Source organism: Onychostoma macrolepis, chromosome 06 (assembly GCF_012432095.1).
Source record: "Onychostoma macrolepis isolate SWU-2019 chromosome 06, ASM1243209v1, whole genome shotgun sequence".
Lineage (NCBI taxonomy): Eukaryota > Metazoa > Chordata > Actinopteri > Cypriniformes > Cyprinidae > Onychostoma > Onychostoma macrolepis.
Window position 1 is genome coordinate 10,113,705 of NC_081160.1, and position 18,497 is coordinate 10,132,201.

The window sequence follows — 18,497 nt, forward strand, 5'->3', positions numbered from 1 at the left end:
ATAGCAACCCAGTTGAAAGATGTTTAAGGTCACCTGAAGGTGTGGGCACCTCAACCAAATGAAAGGAGTAATTTAAATAAATGACCCTTTTTTTCTTTTTGTAAGTCCTTTATTTCCACTGAATTATCCAATGAAAATGAACATTACATTACAGTTCATTAGTCAAGTGCATTATTTAATATTTCAAGTATTCAAACATTTGTATCTCACATGACACTCGAAAGTTAGCAGAGCTGTTTTCTACAGCTTATAAATCTAGCTTCAATTTAGCAAACAAAACATAAACTTCTATTTTCTACTCAATTATAAAAAACATAATTCAATAGGAACATCCATATTAATAAAAAAAAGTACAAAAGTCAAGTGGAAAAGACATTACAAATGGTGCAATTTGTACAAATTGTACTAAAACTGCTTTAAGATTGCACTTCCCTTGTCTCACAGTTATCAAAAGCAGCTAGTTTATTGTCCTTATCATGAACCATGAAGGTTTTGTATCTATTGTCCCCACTAAGTCCTTTTTCTAGAGTCTATCATTGCTTATTCTTCCTCTTCTTCCTCCTCCTCCTCTTCTTCATCCTCATCATCTCCACCGACTCCAAAGTCCATTTTTGCAAGCATGGCCTCTACGTCTTCTGTAAAGAGTGTGAAGTGGTCCATACCCTCAAAGCCGGGCTCTGGCCTCTGTAGATGGGAGTTCTTGGATGCATCTTTGGCTTCTGTGAGCAGCTGCTTGGCAGCAATGAGGAACTCAGCTGTATTGCTGTTGTCCATGGTCTGGGAGGCTTTGTCCATCAGCTTGATGCTGGCCTGCAGCTGTTCATTGTACTGCTGGATTAGCGATCGCACCAGAGTCACCTTCTCATCCTGTTCTTGAGTGATCTGCTCCAGGAGATGGGCCTTTCGGTCTTCTAGGATGGCATAGAGTAGGTCAAACTTCTCCCCCAACTTCTGCTTCTGCACTTGGCTGTTTTCTTCCACAGTTTTGCAGGTTTCCTCCATCTGTGTCAACATCACCTGCAAGCAGCTGTTGCTGGCACCTAGCAGGTCAATTGAATTTTTAAGTTCAGACTTCTGGGCCTCATAAACAACTTTTAGAGTGGAAACTTCACAGTCCTTGTGCTGTCCGAATACTTTGCACATGGAGCAAGTAGGTGTCTGGCAGGTTATGCAGTAGATGTTAATTTTTTCATCTTCATGTACCTCGCACATAGGCTCTTTTGTTTCTTTGGATTTCAAAGGAGGTTCAAGGGTATTACCTCCTTTCTCCAACTGCTGCTTATAGATGTCAATGATGTTCTCCACCAGAAGGTTCCTCTGCAGACCGTAGACACCATGGCGGTCCAGCACCACCTCAAATCGGCAGGTAGGGCATCGGAAGATGCCTCCAGAGTAGTGGTATGGGTTTTTGGAGTCGTAGAGGTCACTGGCGCAGCTGCGGCACAGATTGTGCTGGCATGGTAGAATGACAACCGGCTTTGTGAACATGTCCAAGCAGATGGGGCAGCTCAGCTGCTTCTCCAGGCTCTCCATGGGACTCGGAGCCCGAACTATTTGACCCGTTTGGATGTCCATTGCTGTCGTTTGAGGTAGAGTCCTTATAACCTTCACTGCTTTGCTTTTTGGTTGAGCTTGAGCTTTTCTGGTCACTTCTGCCTTCTGCCTCTAACTGTGGTTAATTTGATCTGTCGAGGCAGGACGGACTTAGGGTTTATATACCGGCCCGGCTGCCTGTGACACTTGATCTGTGAGGTGGCTGGGACAGGATTGCTCCCACCACTTGTTTGTGCGGCTTGATTCGGAGAAACATGCAGCCCTCCAGCACAACCCACTAAAGAACAAGTCACATGCCAAACTTAGCAACACCGACCCCCCTCCCTTTCCAAGCTCTCCATCTGTGGGAGAAATGTGTAGGCGAATCACATAGTCAGGCTAAACAACCCCCATGTGATAGCTGTTGGCATGTAGACATCCAGACATCCAGAACTTCCCAGACTGCACAACAACATGGCAGGTCAATTGCCATATTATGACATTTTGATAACTACACTTTTATTGTTTCCTAAGAGCATTTGAATCAGCTGTTGTATGGTATGTGAGAAATTCAGAAGGATTTTTAGGACAATTGAGCAAGGGGTGAGTTCTGTAACACATAATCTGTTTTAGCTTCCATTGTCCCTCTGATGGCCGCTTGCCATCAACATCCGTCTGTATGGTTCTGGAAGAGAGATCAGATGGGCGGTGAAAGATAGACGTCAGACTTTCCGCCTCATCCCCCCATGACTGGGTGTTTCACAATTTTAGCACAGTGAATTTGTAAACAAACAATCATATGTTCGACAGCCATGCCACCCCTCGACAGCGACTTGAGCAATATCACGCTGAAAGTGTCATTGTCTCCTCCTGGAGATGGGCTTCAAAATAGCACATGATCACTGTAGAATATAGTAAAAAATATTTATGTCAGTCATATCTGTTGCATCATCATCTCACTCACATGAGTGCTGAAACAACATGTTCAGACCAGTATGTGCCCATCGAAGGTTGGAGCAAAATACCTGAGAGATGTTTACAAGCAGCTGTAGTGTATTTATTTCTTTGTTTATACACAAAGTTTTTTTTTTTGTTTTTGTTTTTTTGACAAAGCTTTTGATTAAAAGTACCAAAAAAATATGTACAGTAAATGTAAGTGGTTAATATTATAATTGGTCGACTTCAGCTGTATAGTCATGTATATTATATGCTGCTTCACTACCGAGCCTTTTAAGGGACATGGTGCTGGGAAAAATTCGGGGTGAGTGGAAAAAATTTGGGGCGGGAGGAAAAAATGTTTTTCAAATGTTTTGCGTTCTCTCGCAAAACTTTTGCGTTCCCTCTAGAAACTTTGTGTTCCCTTGCAAAACTTTTGCGTTCTCTCGCAAAACCAAACGCAAAACCAAACTCTTCCTGTTTACTTTAGTGGTTACAGCTGGTATGTTCACAATGGATCGGTTCATAGACTTATATTTTGGGGGTTTAGGTTTTTTTTTGTTTTTTTAGGGTCTACTTTTATTTGTGTGCACTCACAAATCAACAAAACGTCGCGCTTTTAAGAAAACAATGGTGCGCTTTCTGCCGTCTTGTCTTGAACAGCAGCGCTTCACAAAAATGAACCGAAAGTCAGCGAATACATGCCTCACAGACTTTATGCAAATATCGAGCGAAAAACGCCAGGCGACAACCAGCTGCTGTGAAAAGAGGAAGTTGAAACGCAAATAGGGTGTAAACATTGTTTTTAGAGGTGTGCTCTGCCCTAAATTTGAAACGCACCGTCAAGCCGCTCTTCACAGTCGCGGCAGCATGGTCTCGTGTTGTTTCCACCAGCACGGCAATTTTTGTTTTTAAATATAAAAATAAGGAGAAGCCCCCCACCCCCCAATCGTCGGGCCCTTAGAATCGTCCTAACAGAACACAACGCAAAAGTTTTGCGAGGGAACGCAAAACATTTGAAAAATATTTTTTTCCTCCCACCGCAAATTTTTCCCACCACCCATGTCCCTTAAAAGGCTCCGTAGCTTCACTGCTTGTTAGTATCTGAAAAATATTTGTCCACCAAATAAACATCATGTTGTAGGATGTTTTACAACCAACATCAGAAAAAATATATATAGATATACTGTTATTATTAACTAAAACTAACATCGTTAAAAATTGTTTTCATTAATTGAAAAAAGTTTAACCAAATCTTAGATGAAAATTTTTAACTTTGGCAACTTTGGCAACTTGGCAACGAAGTGAAATAAAAAGAGTTGAAGTATTACATTTACTAAAACTAAACCTGAAAAAAGCTAAAAAGCTGATAAGAAATGCTAAATAACAAAAAGTATAAAATATACTGAAATTTAAAATAAAATGCATAATTTATGTAAAAACTGAAAATATGGAAAAGCTAATTCTAAATAATACATAAGAAAGAAAGAAAGAAAGAAAGAAAGAAAGAAAGAAAGAAAGAAAGAAAAAGAATAGGACCCCTGTAGACCCTCATGACTATAAGGTTAGATATTCTCTTAAAATATATGATAACTGATGTTTAATAATTAATGAATGGTGATATGGTGATACCACATGACATTTTTATAGACAATAAACTGAAACTTTCCTTGAAACTCAAGAAAACTTCAAAACAATATCGAATTTAGGATTTAGGTAAGACCCTGCTCCAACACACTTGCCTTTCACCTGCTACCGGATAGCTGGTTTAGGTCTGTTTAATTCGTTTTAGAACTAACCTTTGACACCCCTGATCTAGAGCTTCATGTAACCTTTATGAAAAGTCACTGAGGACAGTTTGTTGGCCCTGCCACCAATGTACATCGTCCATGTAAATATTAACAAGCGTGTGAGCAGCTGCAAACTGACACCTGCAGGGATGCTTATGCAACTCATAGACACAACTCATAAAACTGTGTTTTGCAAGATGTACTTATACCTCTAGTGTTCATGTGGCTTACTAGATGTAACTGTGGGTTGTTTTGATATGCATGTTTTGGCAGTGACACATGTTCCTGGAATGTGGTGTCTTGGTTCAACATGAGGTTTAAATTTCAGAGACTAGATCAAATCATCATTCATTTTCTTGCCATGGGTAATTCTAAGAAATCTTCAGAGTGACATCTGTGTTAATCCATTCAGTTAGCAAGCACAATGTGATAACTGTGATAAGATATCCAGAAGTGTTTCCTCTCTAATTAAAAAAAGTTATAAATCCTCTCTCAATTTAATATCTTGAAAGCAGTCTGACCATATAAATAGAAAAAAGTGTTAGTTCTACTTTAAGCACTTTTATGTTCCAGGTGTTTAATTTTTTTTAATTAAAACGAATTGTTTTTAACTCTTCTTATGGTTATATAAATATCACATTTAAACAATTGTTTATATTTGTAACTTTGTAAATCCCTTTTATCTTGTCACATACCCGTTTCAGTCTTAACATTTAGAAACCCATCATAAAAATCTAAATTAGTATGTAAAAAAAAAAAATATGATGATATAAATAAAGAAATAAGCATTAAACATTTCCCTGTTTATTGTGTGAAAATGATTTAAATCTATAATTAAAAATGTGGTTGTCCCACAGTCCAATCAAGCTGTAATAGTCAAATTCTTCAAAAATTGTATGTTATTTAATAATTGTATATAATATTGTAAAATGAAATTATGACATGATTAAAAATATCATATGATTTAAATCTAGCATCCCTGTAACCAGTGGCAGTGTAGTGAAAATGTTCATGACTTTCAGAAGGAAAAAAAAAAACAAATAATAATATATATAATATATATATATATATATATATATATATATATATATATATATATATATATATATATTATTTTGAATTATATTTAAATTTCATTACTATACATTTTAAAAACACTGTGAAAATGTAATTAATATGTTAAGTGTTTAGGTCCACAGGGCTATTAGTGCGCTGTATAACCGAAAAGAGTCCACTAGGTGGCACAATATACCAATTTTTTTCATCACCTCATTTACAAACTGTCTCAAGCACCCTCTTTAGTTTAGCTGTAGTTAATAGTATTGTTTTGTTTTTGGTTCATTCCACAGCTATGCTATAAACTGAATGGGTTTAGGATGTCAGAGATTCCAAAAATAAATGGACCTTTATTCCATAAACAAATGTCTGTCTATGAATTTTGTACTATACTCCTCTGTGTATTTTAATAGGGCAGGCTAAAAGTCGGTACCATAATGCATAAAAAACAGTTCTTAAATCTAAGAAAATGTATTGTCTCTCCAACAAATGTGTTTCCTACAGTGTATGTGATCACTGGAGACCCATTATTTGTTTTGGGGCAGCAATCAAAGATAACTGATGAATGTACATTTCCTGACTGGAGCCAGTTTGGCCCCTATCAACAGAACCATCTTTGTGTCCCATAAGTCTACAATACGAGTCCATTGTGGCTGTGTGTACAAGAGACACAATGATTTGAATGACTTATAGCAAACCAATGCTGATGTGATCACGCTGTAAGGCTGTTCTGCAGAATTCCGCTCCTTGTCAAAAGTGCCAGCTACAACATGGCGTGCAGACCAGATTCCTGTTCTTGACAGTGTGTTTAACTTCCACCACTCAGAGGATGTCAGATGGCCATAAATACAGCAGTGTGTTTGGTACAATGGCACGGTCAACAACAACGTTGATAGCGATTATAGTGATATCTTTTCCCACGCTTCAAAAAATTGAAATAGCCAGTGCACTTATATAACCAGTGCAATGATCCTTCTCATAACTGGCAAGACATGACAAATTCCAAAACAACAACCTATTCTAATGGCGTCTTTCATTTACTATGTATTTATATGAGGTCATTTAAAGATAAAAAAACATGCACTGTTTACAGCATTAAAGGGTCAGATCACCCAAAAATAAAAAATTATGTCATTAATTTGTGTTCCGGAGATGAAAGAAGGTCCTACGGGTTTGGAACGACATGAAGGTGAGTAATTAATGACAGAATTTTCATTTTTGGGTGAACTATCCCTTTAAGGAGATTTAATTTTATTTTTATTTTTTTTTTTTGAAAGATTTATTATTCCCTGTTATTCCCACAGGTTCTGAAATCTGCTGATCTACTCTTTTTGGCAAGGAGAGGGTTAAGTGTTATCTTACTAAGTTCAGACCAGGTCACCAAAGGTCAGCTTCCTATTGCTGCTAAGATTTTCTGTCACCTCCTGACAGCTGTTGATCAGTGAACATTAAGCCAAAATGTCAATTACAATTTAATCTTATAAACTTTTTTTTTTTCTTTTTTTTTTAAATGTCTGGCACATTTTACTATTTTATATCAAATTCCACATCAAAGTCCTCATAATTGTTCTGAGAAAGCATTACACATGCTTTAAATCACACTATTGTGGTGCCATGTGACTATGTCTCTGACTGCCTCCATTCTGAAAGACCACAAATTTTTCAGAGGTAAAAAACAATTAAAGCAATACTTTTTTGTGCTTCTGAGAAAAGACACATGTGTCGGGAGTCACAGAATAGAGGAATGTGTGAGGGAAGATGTCCAGACGAGGACCGTGGTTTTACCCTCTATAAATCTCTGTCTGGATTAATCATTGTTCTGTGGTTTCCACAACCAGACGGAACCCATGCAGGCTTCTCTCATCACCTATATACTTAAATCATCCCACTGGAATATAGACTAATGGGAACCTTCTGGGACTATTAGAACTGTTAGGTTTCATCCAGATAAAGTTAAAAGCAAAAGACCCCATGTGAGCCACATAAAAATCTACAGGTATGAGTCTCTACTTGTCTTTCAGTGAATAAAACTGGGTTTGAAAGAAATCTAGTACATTTGCAGTTACATTCAGTGAAAACTTCAATAAAAAAGTGATTTTTTTTTTACTTATTTATGTACAATGTACAACGTACATACTGTCAAGAATATTTTGTATTTATGTTATATATTTCTTTGGTGTTTCACCTTGCCACTGTTACTTTCACAATGGAGATTTGTTAGGCAATATCATCTCTAAAGCTGTTTTGGAACAATATTTATTGTGAAAAGCACTATATAAATAAATTGAACTGAATTGAAAATGTTTCTCTGGTTTGTTTTATAGACTAACAATATTATACCATAATTGGTAGAGAATTATATACCATTAACTTACTACAAAGTAAATATTTTCCAGATATAATTGTAATAATTTCATTTGGCTTTAGTACAATGACAATATAAAACTGAAAAATTTAATTTTGCATTTTGCAAATAATTTATATCATCAAACTTACTATTTTACACAGCATAAATATGTTTTCATACATGGAAATCTGCAGCAGAGTTTATATCTTAAGAAAGAGGTTCCTTGCAAGGGGATCTTCATATCTGGGGGTCCCTGGAATCAAAATTTTTAAACCCATCAAATTACACGGTACCTAATGGTCAAGTCATCATATCAGGAACTTTGATCTCTGAGACTTTTCCATGTTTATTTGTTCAACCGAAGGGTTTCTGAACTGAAAAGATTGCCAAGGACAATGAGGCAGGAATTCCCAGTTGAGCCTTGTCTCTGTTTAGCTGAATTGCGCCCAATGGGAGTGCGTGAGAAAATGAAGGAGCTGGGTGGTATTGTTCATTGCTATAATTTCCCTACGTTTGATCACTCACCTCTGCCCATTCTATCACCAGCATTAGGAGTGACCATGTGCTCATGGCTTTGTCTGGATGCTGGCATCCATACAGATGTGGCCGGTTTCCACATATTCGCCCAACATGCACCTAAAATAGAGACTTTTTTGAGGTCACGGGTGGAGTGTATAGTGGTTTCAATGAAGTGCCAGTCATTTCTTCAGCCATGACTTTTAAATTCCAAAACAGTCTCTAGAAGGTTTACATTTGCAGTAAAAACACAAGGACACAATGAGTATAAATTTGGCTGTATTCGTTCAAATTGTTCTTAATACACATATAGGCAGCTGTATTTTAGTCTGGCACCAGTAAAGGAGCACTTCCACCATAACAGGCCATTTTGTGATTTTTTTTTTAGACCATGACTGATGCTTGACTTTTTAATATGATTATAAGATAAAAACAGAAAATTGGCCAATAGAATTAAAGGAATTTGTATATGTGGAATAGGAAATGGGTCAAAAGAAGAGGATAGTAAGGGAGGGTAAGAAAAGAGAAAGAGATCATCTCCATCAACATCATTCACCACAGAGTGGAAGAGTGGAACACTGTCACTCTAAACAGGAAGAGGTGGTCAGATTAAATGGAGATTACTGAAATCTCTGCACCCCCTCAGCAAAGAGAAAGACACACCAGTGTAAACAAAAGATTAGCCTAGCATGCAGTATCTTGGGTTAAAGGCATTATTCACTGAACACCATTCGATTTTAAATAAGAGTGCTGTTTACAATATCTGTCGGGCCTAATGCAAATTCTCAAGGTATTTTACCATATTTATGGTCGAGGATGGATGTATACATTGACGTAATAGTGTACACAATGCTGTGACGGTACACTCTAACAGTATCTGCTTGACTATGGGCTTTGCTATTGTTCTTAGAAGTATTTGCTAGATGGATTAAGGGGTCCTGGTGGGCTTCTTTTATTTTTCTGTTTCATTTGCAGCCTTAAGTTCTCTTTGACATTTATTGGGGTGGTGAGACTTTACTTTTAACAGGTTTTAGGCTTAAACTGATACAGGGAGTGGTTGTGGTGTGACAGACATTATTGGTTTATGATCTCACTGGAAACCAGAGTTATAGATGTGTCTCACAGTCTTATGAGATCTGTGGCCTTCATCATCACAAGAACATTTGGAGCTCAGCCATGCTTTTGCACAGCACATTTCTTTTCACACCCTACCAGATACATTAAAACTCAATTAATTTATAAGATTCATTGGTCTGATTGGATCTGTTTTCAAATTAAAAGAAAGCATAACATTCACAACTTAATTTAAATGATATTTAAGCAGTATTACATGAGCACAAGGGCTGCCAACACAAGCTGTGACTGCAGTGGCCTTGTACCACAGGTAATTGCAAACATGGTGATATTAAGACCATTAAGGCTATCGAGAATGTAATATTGCTGTTATACAACATTTCATTTTAATAATTAAAACATTTCATTTTGGACACAGTATTGCCAGTTATGGTGTCTGTTTTTGCTCCTGCATTGCAAATACTTAAAGGGATAGTTCACCCAAAAATGAAAATTTGATGTTTATCTTCTTACCCCCAGGGTATCCAACATGACTTTGTTTCTTCAGTAGAACACAAACAAAGATTTTTAACTCAAACCGTTGCAGTCTGTCAGTCATTATATCATTTTTTACCTCTGATCCACCGCAATGTCCAACTGTCCTGAGCGCGTTCACAACAGCCGGCGCGTGACGGTGTAAACAATGAGTGACATTTACGTGCGTCAGATCGCTTCCGTGCATGTGTCTACTATGCCAGAGCACGTTGACGTGTCACGCGCCGGATGTTGTGAACGCGCTCAGGACAGTTGGACGGTGGATCAGAGGTAAATACTGTTCAGTTTCTTGAACAGACCGATCGTTTCTTGTCTTAAGACCTAAATGTATCGTCACAAGCCACAGGGTTAAATTTGGTTTTGTCTGTGTATGTTTTTTTGACTCTCAAAGCCGTGGGTCCCATTGACTGCATTTAAATGACTGACAGACTGCAACAGTTTGAGTTAAAAAATCTTCGTTTGTGTTCTACTGAAGAAACAAAGTCACCTACATCTTGGATGCCCTGGGAGTAATCAGATAAACATCAAATTTTCATTTTTGGGTGAACTATCCCTTTAAAACAAATATGATTATTGTAATTCAAGAAAAAGTAAATAGCGCTCATGTCCAATTGTAACTACAATTTGTAAACTCTCACATCTTGTAATTACAAAAATGTTTGAGTAAATTTATTTTATGACTCGCACATACTTGTTTCATTCTTGAATGTGTTTCTGAATAAAATGGTGTGTGAATTATTCATTGATTCACTCATGAAGACAGTAACTTGTTGACACACATGGTCTAGAACTGACAAAGACAAATGGAGAAACACAAACAGTTAAGTCCCAGTGCTGTTGGACTGTATATATCATTGCTCTTGGAACACCAGATTCAACTTCTACAGTAAAATGTTTGATGATAAGTGTCTGTTTTGATTTTGATACTGCTTGAAATTTAACTCAAGAAACTCTCACAACTGGAATAAAGAATGCTTTTATCTATCAAAGATCTCATGATTTATCAAAGCGTGCTTCAGATTATCAACCAGTCTGCTTTTCCCATGGCTGTCTAAAAGAACATAAGCTCTGCTCTGAGGGACAGCTGTAGAGTTTGATTTTCCCCAAATAGCCATAAAATTACCCAGATTGTAGCTTGACCTCTATGTTGCTTTACCCTGGTCAGCTCCCTTAGATGGATTCAGGGACCCCAGGCAGAAGCTTTGGGACACAGCTAGTCTCTAATTGAATCTGGAGCAGGTCCAGATAGCCACAATACAGATCAAAACAGGTATGGGATATCTATGCTTCACATTTATTTGCTTTTCTTTTGTCTTTAAGCCGCTTCTTATCCAAGTGCTCCCATCTCAGATGGAGTGTTGTTGAGATGTTGTTTGAAGAACAGTCCATTCCAAAGATAACCTCTTTCAGGTGGTAAAATTTACTCTCTGTTTACCAAGTCCCTATCACAAATCCCTTTCATTCGTTAAGTCACAAGATCAAAAAGATGGCATTGGGCTGTATTTCCCTTTCCCAGTACACTGAATAACTAAATATAAATTTAGCATTTCCTCAGCTTGTCTCCTTGTGCTTATTAATGGTGTCTCGTAAGTGACCTGGAAAAGTGACTCAGGGGTTAATAATGGGTTTTAAAAAAAACACTGCATAACTTGAAATTATTCTTACACGACTTCATTACTATGCTGGGAACTCTTTGGGGATATTCATGACTTAAATGAATCAAGCTTTCAACTAAAATATAATTAATGGTGTCTTATTCATCTTTTCATCAAAAACATGTTACTCCACAGAGCTTGAGGTGTAATTATTCACCAAAAGCCTCCCCAGATAATTCCAAGGTTGTAGCTCTTCTAATTGGGATGTTTTGTATCCGAGAAGGAAGTGGGTCAGTGCAGGGTCAACAGTGCTGCAATTAAGCCATTTTCTGTAGGTCAGCGCACAGACGGTGGACCAAAGCCATAGTACAAGGGTGTATTGCTGGTATGCACCACAAGCAAACCCTCGTCAAGACGTGCTTATTTGTGAAGTGTCTTTTCTCCATCCAAGCGTCTTTGAACTATGTTGGGGGAGGACGCAACCAGACTCCAGATATAATAGTGAGGAAGTGCTTTATGATCTCGCTGATTGAGTCTGAGCCCATACGTTTGCTGATTCTTATCTGCTCAAAGTTGTGGCAATGGTCGTCTGGTCAGTGGGGGAGAAGGACAGGAGAGTATTTATGCCTCCACGTCCCTATCTTAAGCTTGAAACACACAGCTCTTTCCAGTACATGGCGCCACAAAGTGAAGCACACAATTTTCACCTTGTTTATCTCCCTCACATTAGTCTAAAAGGCAGGAGGTCTGAACCTTCATTATGACCTTGTTTTATAGAGGCCTGGACTTGTTTGCTATTATCTGTCTGTGGTATTCTAAACAGACTGGAATCAAGGCCATCTGCACTATGGCACTGGATTTATTCCACAGAAGATGCTCTAATTATCCCTGGTTGTAATCATGATGTATCCCAAACACAAAAGCTGAATATTTGTTTCTTTTTGATTACTTGAGGTTCATACAATATTAGGATTAAGAATATTTTAAGAAGGCTGTCAACCACAAATGGGGCCAGACATAGAGTGGAACAAATCTTCCTTTGACTTTATTTATTTGTTTACCCTTAAACCAAATAGTTTTCTAGCCAAAGCCCTGAAAGAAGAGATTCATGCAAGTTTCACAAAGAAACTTTTGGCACTATCACTATTGGATTTTGAAACAGTGACCTACATAGACTGATTTCTTTAATTTAAAGGGTTAGTCCATGCAAAAAAAAGTAAATTCTTTCATAATTTATTCACCCTTGTGTTGTTTTAAAACCGTATGTCTTTCTACTAAATATATTTTGAAAAATGTCTACACAAGACAATGGGTCCTGTGGTACAGCAAAACAAAACAAAAAACAGCTTTGTTACAGCTCTCTTGTAAGTAATCATACTTACAAACGTGTATAGTGCTTAATGATGTTCGTGCAATCAGCAGACAGGAATCTCTTTTTGGCTCTGTGAAACAAAGCCAGGTCAATTAATGTAAATGCATGGACATACATTTAAGCATCCACCTTAGCACATAATCAAAATAGTAATGAATGCAGGGAAATGAGACCTTTGACCCCTCCTTCTCCCTAACGTGGGCCCTAATAGAATGTAGCTATTTGGCAGCAAACATTAAAAGGGATTTGAACTCTCTTGTGAGACTACTGATCAAGAGGGTAGCAGAAGAAGTGATCCACAAATGTTCTGAAACCAACATTCCATCTTAAATCCACAGGAGATTTAGTGCTTAAAAACAGGTGTGCATATCAACATATCTTCAATATGGATTTCTGTGTTATTTTGTTCCATGTACCGTAAAATTCTTCCTTGACCTCAAATGAATAATGTACACCAGAGGAAAGCATAAAGGCAGAGTAACATCTTCCAAACTGTATCCACTTGGCTGATGTTTCAAAAGCATTACATTTTATTAGAATATTAACCCTCCCTCGCTTTACAGATGAATTAGCTGTCAAGTTAAAACCCAGCTTGGATGAACTGATTAGCCAACAATATGAAATAAGATTCTTAAAACTCTTGTGACTCTTGTCTTCTCGGTGATTTACAATCCTGTGAATTCTATCATGGTTGATAACACATTTGACAAATTAATTGTGCAGACTCTCTAATAGGCCAAATGTATTGGAACTACTCAAATTGCATAAGCAAAACAAAGTCTCAGGTTTTAATGTCGCCTTGGGTCTATCTCTTTTTATTTATTTATTTGGTTGTTTGTTTAATGAAATAATAGCCCTGTATATCCTAAAGCCTTTGCTTTACCATAGTGATTTTAGTATAATTTATATACTATTATAGTTTTTGTTAATATTTTTAATTTTATTTCATTTATATTTTCTGCTTTCATTTTGTTTTCTCATTCATTCATTCATTTATTCATTCACTCATTCATTTATTGGTTTTAGTTTGCCTTGGATCAACCAAATCAGATGTGAATCAAGTGTAAATTGAGTCTCAGAGCACTTTAGGCCCAAACCTCTAAGGATTGAGACACATATATTGTGCTTTCGTGTAATGGAAATGGTCATGGTGAGATCAAGTGTGCAAGTGTGAAATTATAATAACTGTAAAAACTGAATACTGTGATCCACACTATTGACAAAAAGAGAGAGGAGGAAAATGACTTGGCCTGCTTAAATTTTGTTTTTGTCATCCTTTTGTTTCGGGAAGTAGATAAAGCATCCATGACTGACAGTTTTCCGTGTCTCTGTCTGTCAAAAGTAATAAAGCACCCACAGGATTTATCTGAAATGGACTCCGCCAGATCCTTGGTGCCTGAAGTCTATATAGTAGATGTCAGCAGAGAGAATGGAGGTCAGGATTAAATACAGTAGACTGACAGCTAAGCTGCCTTTATCCCAGTGTCCGGCTTCTTTTTGTGTGTTCCCAGTGGCCTCGGGTCTTTTTCATCTCCTTGGCCTAATATTTACTCAATTTTGGAACTTCACCAGAGGAAGGAACGCCAAGGAAGGAACCTTGAGTAAAACTTCAAACATCGTAACTGTTGAGAGACATCCGCAGGCTGTAAACACATATTATACCTGACACAAATACACACATAGAGCCAGATGTGTTTGGCTGAAACTGACAGGTCAGTGTGACTAAAACCAACACAGAGTGGGTTTGTTCTGCAGCGTTATTAGGAAAAGTGCTTTTGCTTATGTGAATGGCAGTGTGGTCCAGCATCATCTTTGGCAAATGCAATTGGACCCAGAGCAGCAGGGAGGGATGTTGTTTCAGTAAATACTATGCTTTATCAGGTTCCTTTCTGATGAGGGATGGACAGGTTATGCCACAGAATACGTAAGCCTGTGTGGGTGTGAAAGATGAATGGGGTTTGCATGGCCTGGAGTCAAGGGCTTTTTATAGATGCATAGCGCTGCAAGGGCTGGTGGGTAAAGCAGACAGTTATGAATGGGGTCTGACTAAGACCCCATTAGCAAAGAGTTATTAATTACAGCCCGTGATAAGAGATGAATGAGGGAAACTTATTGAATATTGCTCTGGGAAAAATAACCTTGTTTAATCTTCATCATTTGTACAATCTGGTTCTTTGATTTACAGGTTCTGAAATCAGAAAGGGAAAAATCCGAAAACTGGGATCAAACTCTTAAAATATCCCATATGGTAAGAACAGAAGCATACAGTTTAAAAACATACAACAGAAAAAAAATAAAAAAATACAGATGTGATGAAGTACAGAAAAAATTTATTCTAGATATTCTACACTTCTTTCTCTCTCAAATTCAGAGCTGATGGGACCACTTTCCCAGTCGATTTGAACTTTGGACCAAACTAATGAACGTGAGAGATAAATTCATTGAATTTGTCATTGAGGAATGTAGTTATTAGGGTTGCATCAATCTCTGCTACAGCTGTAATTTGATCCACCATCTTTTTGTTACCAGACCAGGACACAAAACATGCTTTTCTTACTTAGATTTTTTGTCTTGTTTCCAGCCAAAATATAAAAAAATTCTTAAATCAAGAAGGATTTTCTAGACAAGTAAAAAAATATTGTCTTGTTTTCAGAAAAAACTAGCCAAAATTAAGTGAGTTTTTGCTTGAAACAAGCAAAATAATCTGCCAATGGGGTAAGAAAAATAATCTTATGTCAAACAGAAAACAAGATTATTTTTCTTACCCCATTGGCAGATTATTTTGCTTGTTTCAAGCAAAAACTCACTTAATTTTGACTAGTTTTTTCTGAAAACAAGACAATAATTTTTACTTGTCTTGAAAATCCTTCTTGATTTAAGAATTTTTAGATATTTTGGCTGGAAACAAGACAAAAAATCTAAGTAAGAAAAGCATTTTTTTGCAGTGTATGAGAATGGAAAAACACAGATTGCATCAACAATATTTTTCCCCACAGAAGTTATACAACACATATCAGGTATCATATGTCTGTGCATTATGCAAAACAAACATATATTACATTAAAAAGTTCAAGAAGTGATGCTCTATGTGTTTGGGTTGATATCTTAACTGGTCTGAAAAAGTGGCTCTTGTTTATGTGCATATCAGTTTCAGAACATCTGAGGTTTTATATAATAAATGTATATAGTTTTATGCAAATTATAAACAAGAGATTAGCTGTATAAACATGAGAATTTCTTAAATAGAGTTCAGGATAGAATCAGTTATCACATATTGTGTTATTTAATAAGTGATCAACATCTGTTTTACAAACCTGACTTATCTGTCAATATAATGTACAGGCATAAGATACAGATAAAAACACATAGAATGGTAAATGATCACCTCCTTAAGAGGGCAGCTTGTGGTTCTAATTTTGTGAGTTTTGTTGATTTGTTATTACTAAACTATCTATGTCAATTAATAAAGTATAACTTCTGCAGAATGAAAGTTGTCGTTGATCATGTGGTATAATGCAATCGAATATCTAAAGAGATAGTTCACCCAAAAATGAAAATTCTGTCATTAAATACTCACCCTCATGTCATTCCAAATTTCAAAATACAAATTAAGATATTTTTGATTAAATCCCTTAGCTTTCTGACCCCCATAGACAGTCATGGTCAAGGCACAGAAACGCAGTTAGGACATCGGTAAAATAGTCCATGTGACATCAGGGGTTCAACCGTAATTTTACGAAACTACAAGAATACTTTTTGTGCGCAAAGAAAACAAAAATAATGAATTTTTTTCAACAATTCTTCTCTTCCGCGTCACCCTAGCACCACAATGGAGAGTACCACGACATATGCGCGTGTTTTCCTCTAGTCTCACGTAGTCAGACCTTCAGACTGACGGCTGAAGGTCTGGAATCTGGAATCTATGGTAGCTTTCAATGGCCAAGGCCTGCCCATGAGGCCGTTTGACCGACACGTCAAATAACCAATCACAGTTTGTTTCGTTCAGCGTCACGTTTCGGGGCGTGGAAATGTCGCCACAATAATAGACTGTAAGATATGTAAAACTCTCGGACGTATTTTAAAGATTCTATGCTGCGAACATCCAATGTTTATTTGATCCTGATAAGCGCTCGTCGTCACACAAAACACAACGGCTTTCTTCTTTCATGAGGGGGTTTGGCGCCACGGCATTTTTGTTTCCAGGCGGAACGTTAAAGAACATGACACGCACCTCTACGCACCTCTATAATTCATACAACACGCACCTCTATAATTCAACCAATCCGACGACGACTTCGAAACTCCTGAAGTTTTTCCACTTTTGTGTGTCATATACATCAGATGTTTAGCCAACGTTCCGTGGGCGTGACGTATGAGGCTGAGACTAGCTTTCCTCTGCTCGTAAACAAGGCACAGCATTGTGATATGCCCCATAATGGCACTAGGGTGACGCGGAGGAGAGGAATTGTTGATTAAACTCGTTATTTTTATTTACGGTTGTTTATGGTAAAATTACGGTTGAACCACTGATGTCATATGGACCGTTTTAACAGTGCCTTGACCGTGGTAGTACCCTTGCTGTCTATGCAGGGTCAGAGAGCTCTCGGATTTCATCAAAAATATCTTCATTTGTGTTCCGAAGAGGAATGAGGGTCTTACGGGTTTGGAACGACATGAAGGTGAGAAATGAATGACAGAATTTTCATTTTTGGGTGAACTATCCCTTTAAAGGTATGACTGGTTATGCATATTTATGAAAACATACAACATATTATAAGATTATGGTAAGGGATTATGGTTTCTGGTTTCTAATCTTTTGGCAAATTGGCAAAGTAAATGAATCAGAATTAATGGTTTTGTAATAGGTATAAAATGGTTGTAATGGTTGTTATCTAAACTGAATGAATGTATGCCTTCACTGTGAAAGTCCAGAATAAAATGTCTAGATTATATTTGGTGCTTGCCTGACCACCTATCAAACTATTTCATTTTTACTTTGCATTTACATGTATCTAAACTGTAGGTGTTACACTCATGCCAGAACCTTTTGTCCACACAATTATTTCCTTTCAAGAAAGAAACGGTAATTATATCCATGCCTGTAGTCTGCAATAGATACTGTGAAATTTTTTTAAAGAAATCATTTAGACCAATAAACTGTCTGTGCATTTTAATTCTAAAGAGCAATTTGCTCTGTAAAACTCAACAGAGCTTGCCAAGGTCAATATATGTTGTGGTGTGTGCAGTTCTACTGCAATCAAAACACAGTCTTAAATTTCTTTAAATGTTTTATACATCCCTGTTCGCCTAACGGACGTGTCTTTTGGCCGACTGCATGTTAAATTGCTTTAGGTTGCCCTGGGTCATGTAGGATCCTGCAGAGAGTTGCGTGTTTCACTTAATTGTATAACTGTAACACAATGCAAGGAAGTCGTTCTTGCAGCGGAAAATATTTCATTCATATCAACACATCAAGCATCAGAATCACAGCCATTTGACCCAGAAGCTTTTACCGTTTAATGATTTTTCCTTATGTTAACATGTCATGTCTCAGTTCATCACAGTTGAGCCTGTTCCAATGAGTCACAGCGTTTTCATGGTTTAAGTCATATGTCATGAAACAACCACTTCGCCCACATGTTCGAGAGCCTCTTGAGAGTGCCTGTCCTTCAAAGTATTGTGTGGTAAAGAGACAGCTGTAAATTCATTGTGGTTACAGCAGTGGGAATGACCGGGGATCAGAT

General features: G+C 37.3%; 1 protein-coding gene across 1 annotated transcript; it reads right to left on the reverse strand.

Annotated features, from left to right (window-relative positions):
• Nucleotides 1–87: 87 nt before the first annotated feature.
• Nucleotides 88–1,762, reverse strand: trim63a (tripartite motif containing 63a). Its single transcript, XM_058780258.1, has one exon. The coding sequence runs from the start codon at nucleotides 1,573–1,575 to the stop codon at nucleotides 541–543; it is 1,035 nt and encodes a 344-aa protein (XP_058636241.1). The 5' UTR covers nucleotides 1,576–1,762; the 3' UTR covers nucleotides 88–540.
• Nucleotides 1,763–18,497: the final 16,735 nt, after the last annotated feature.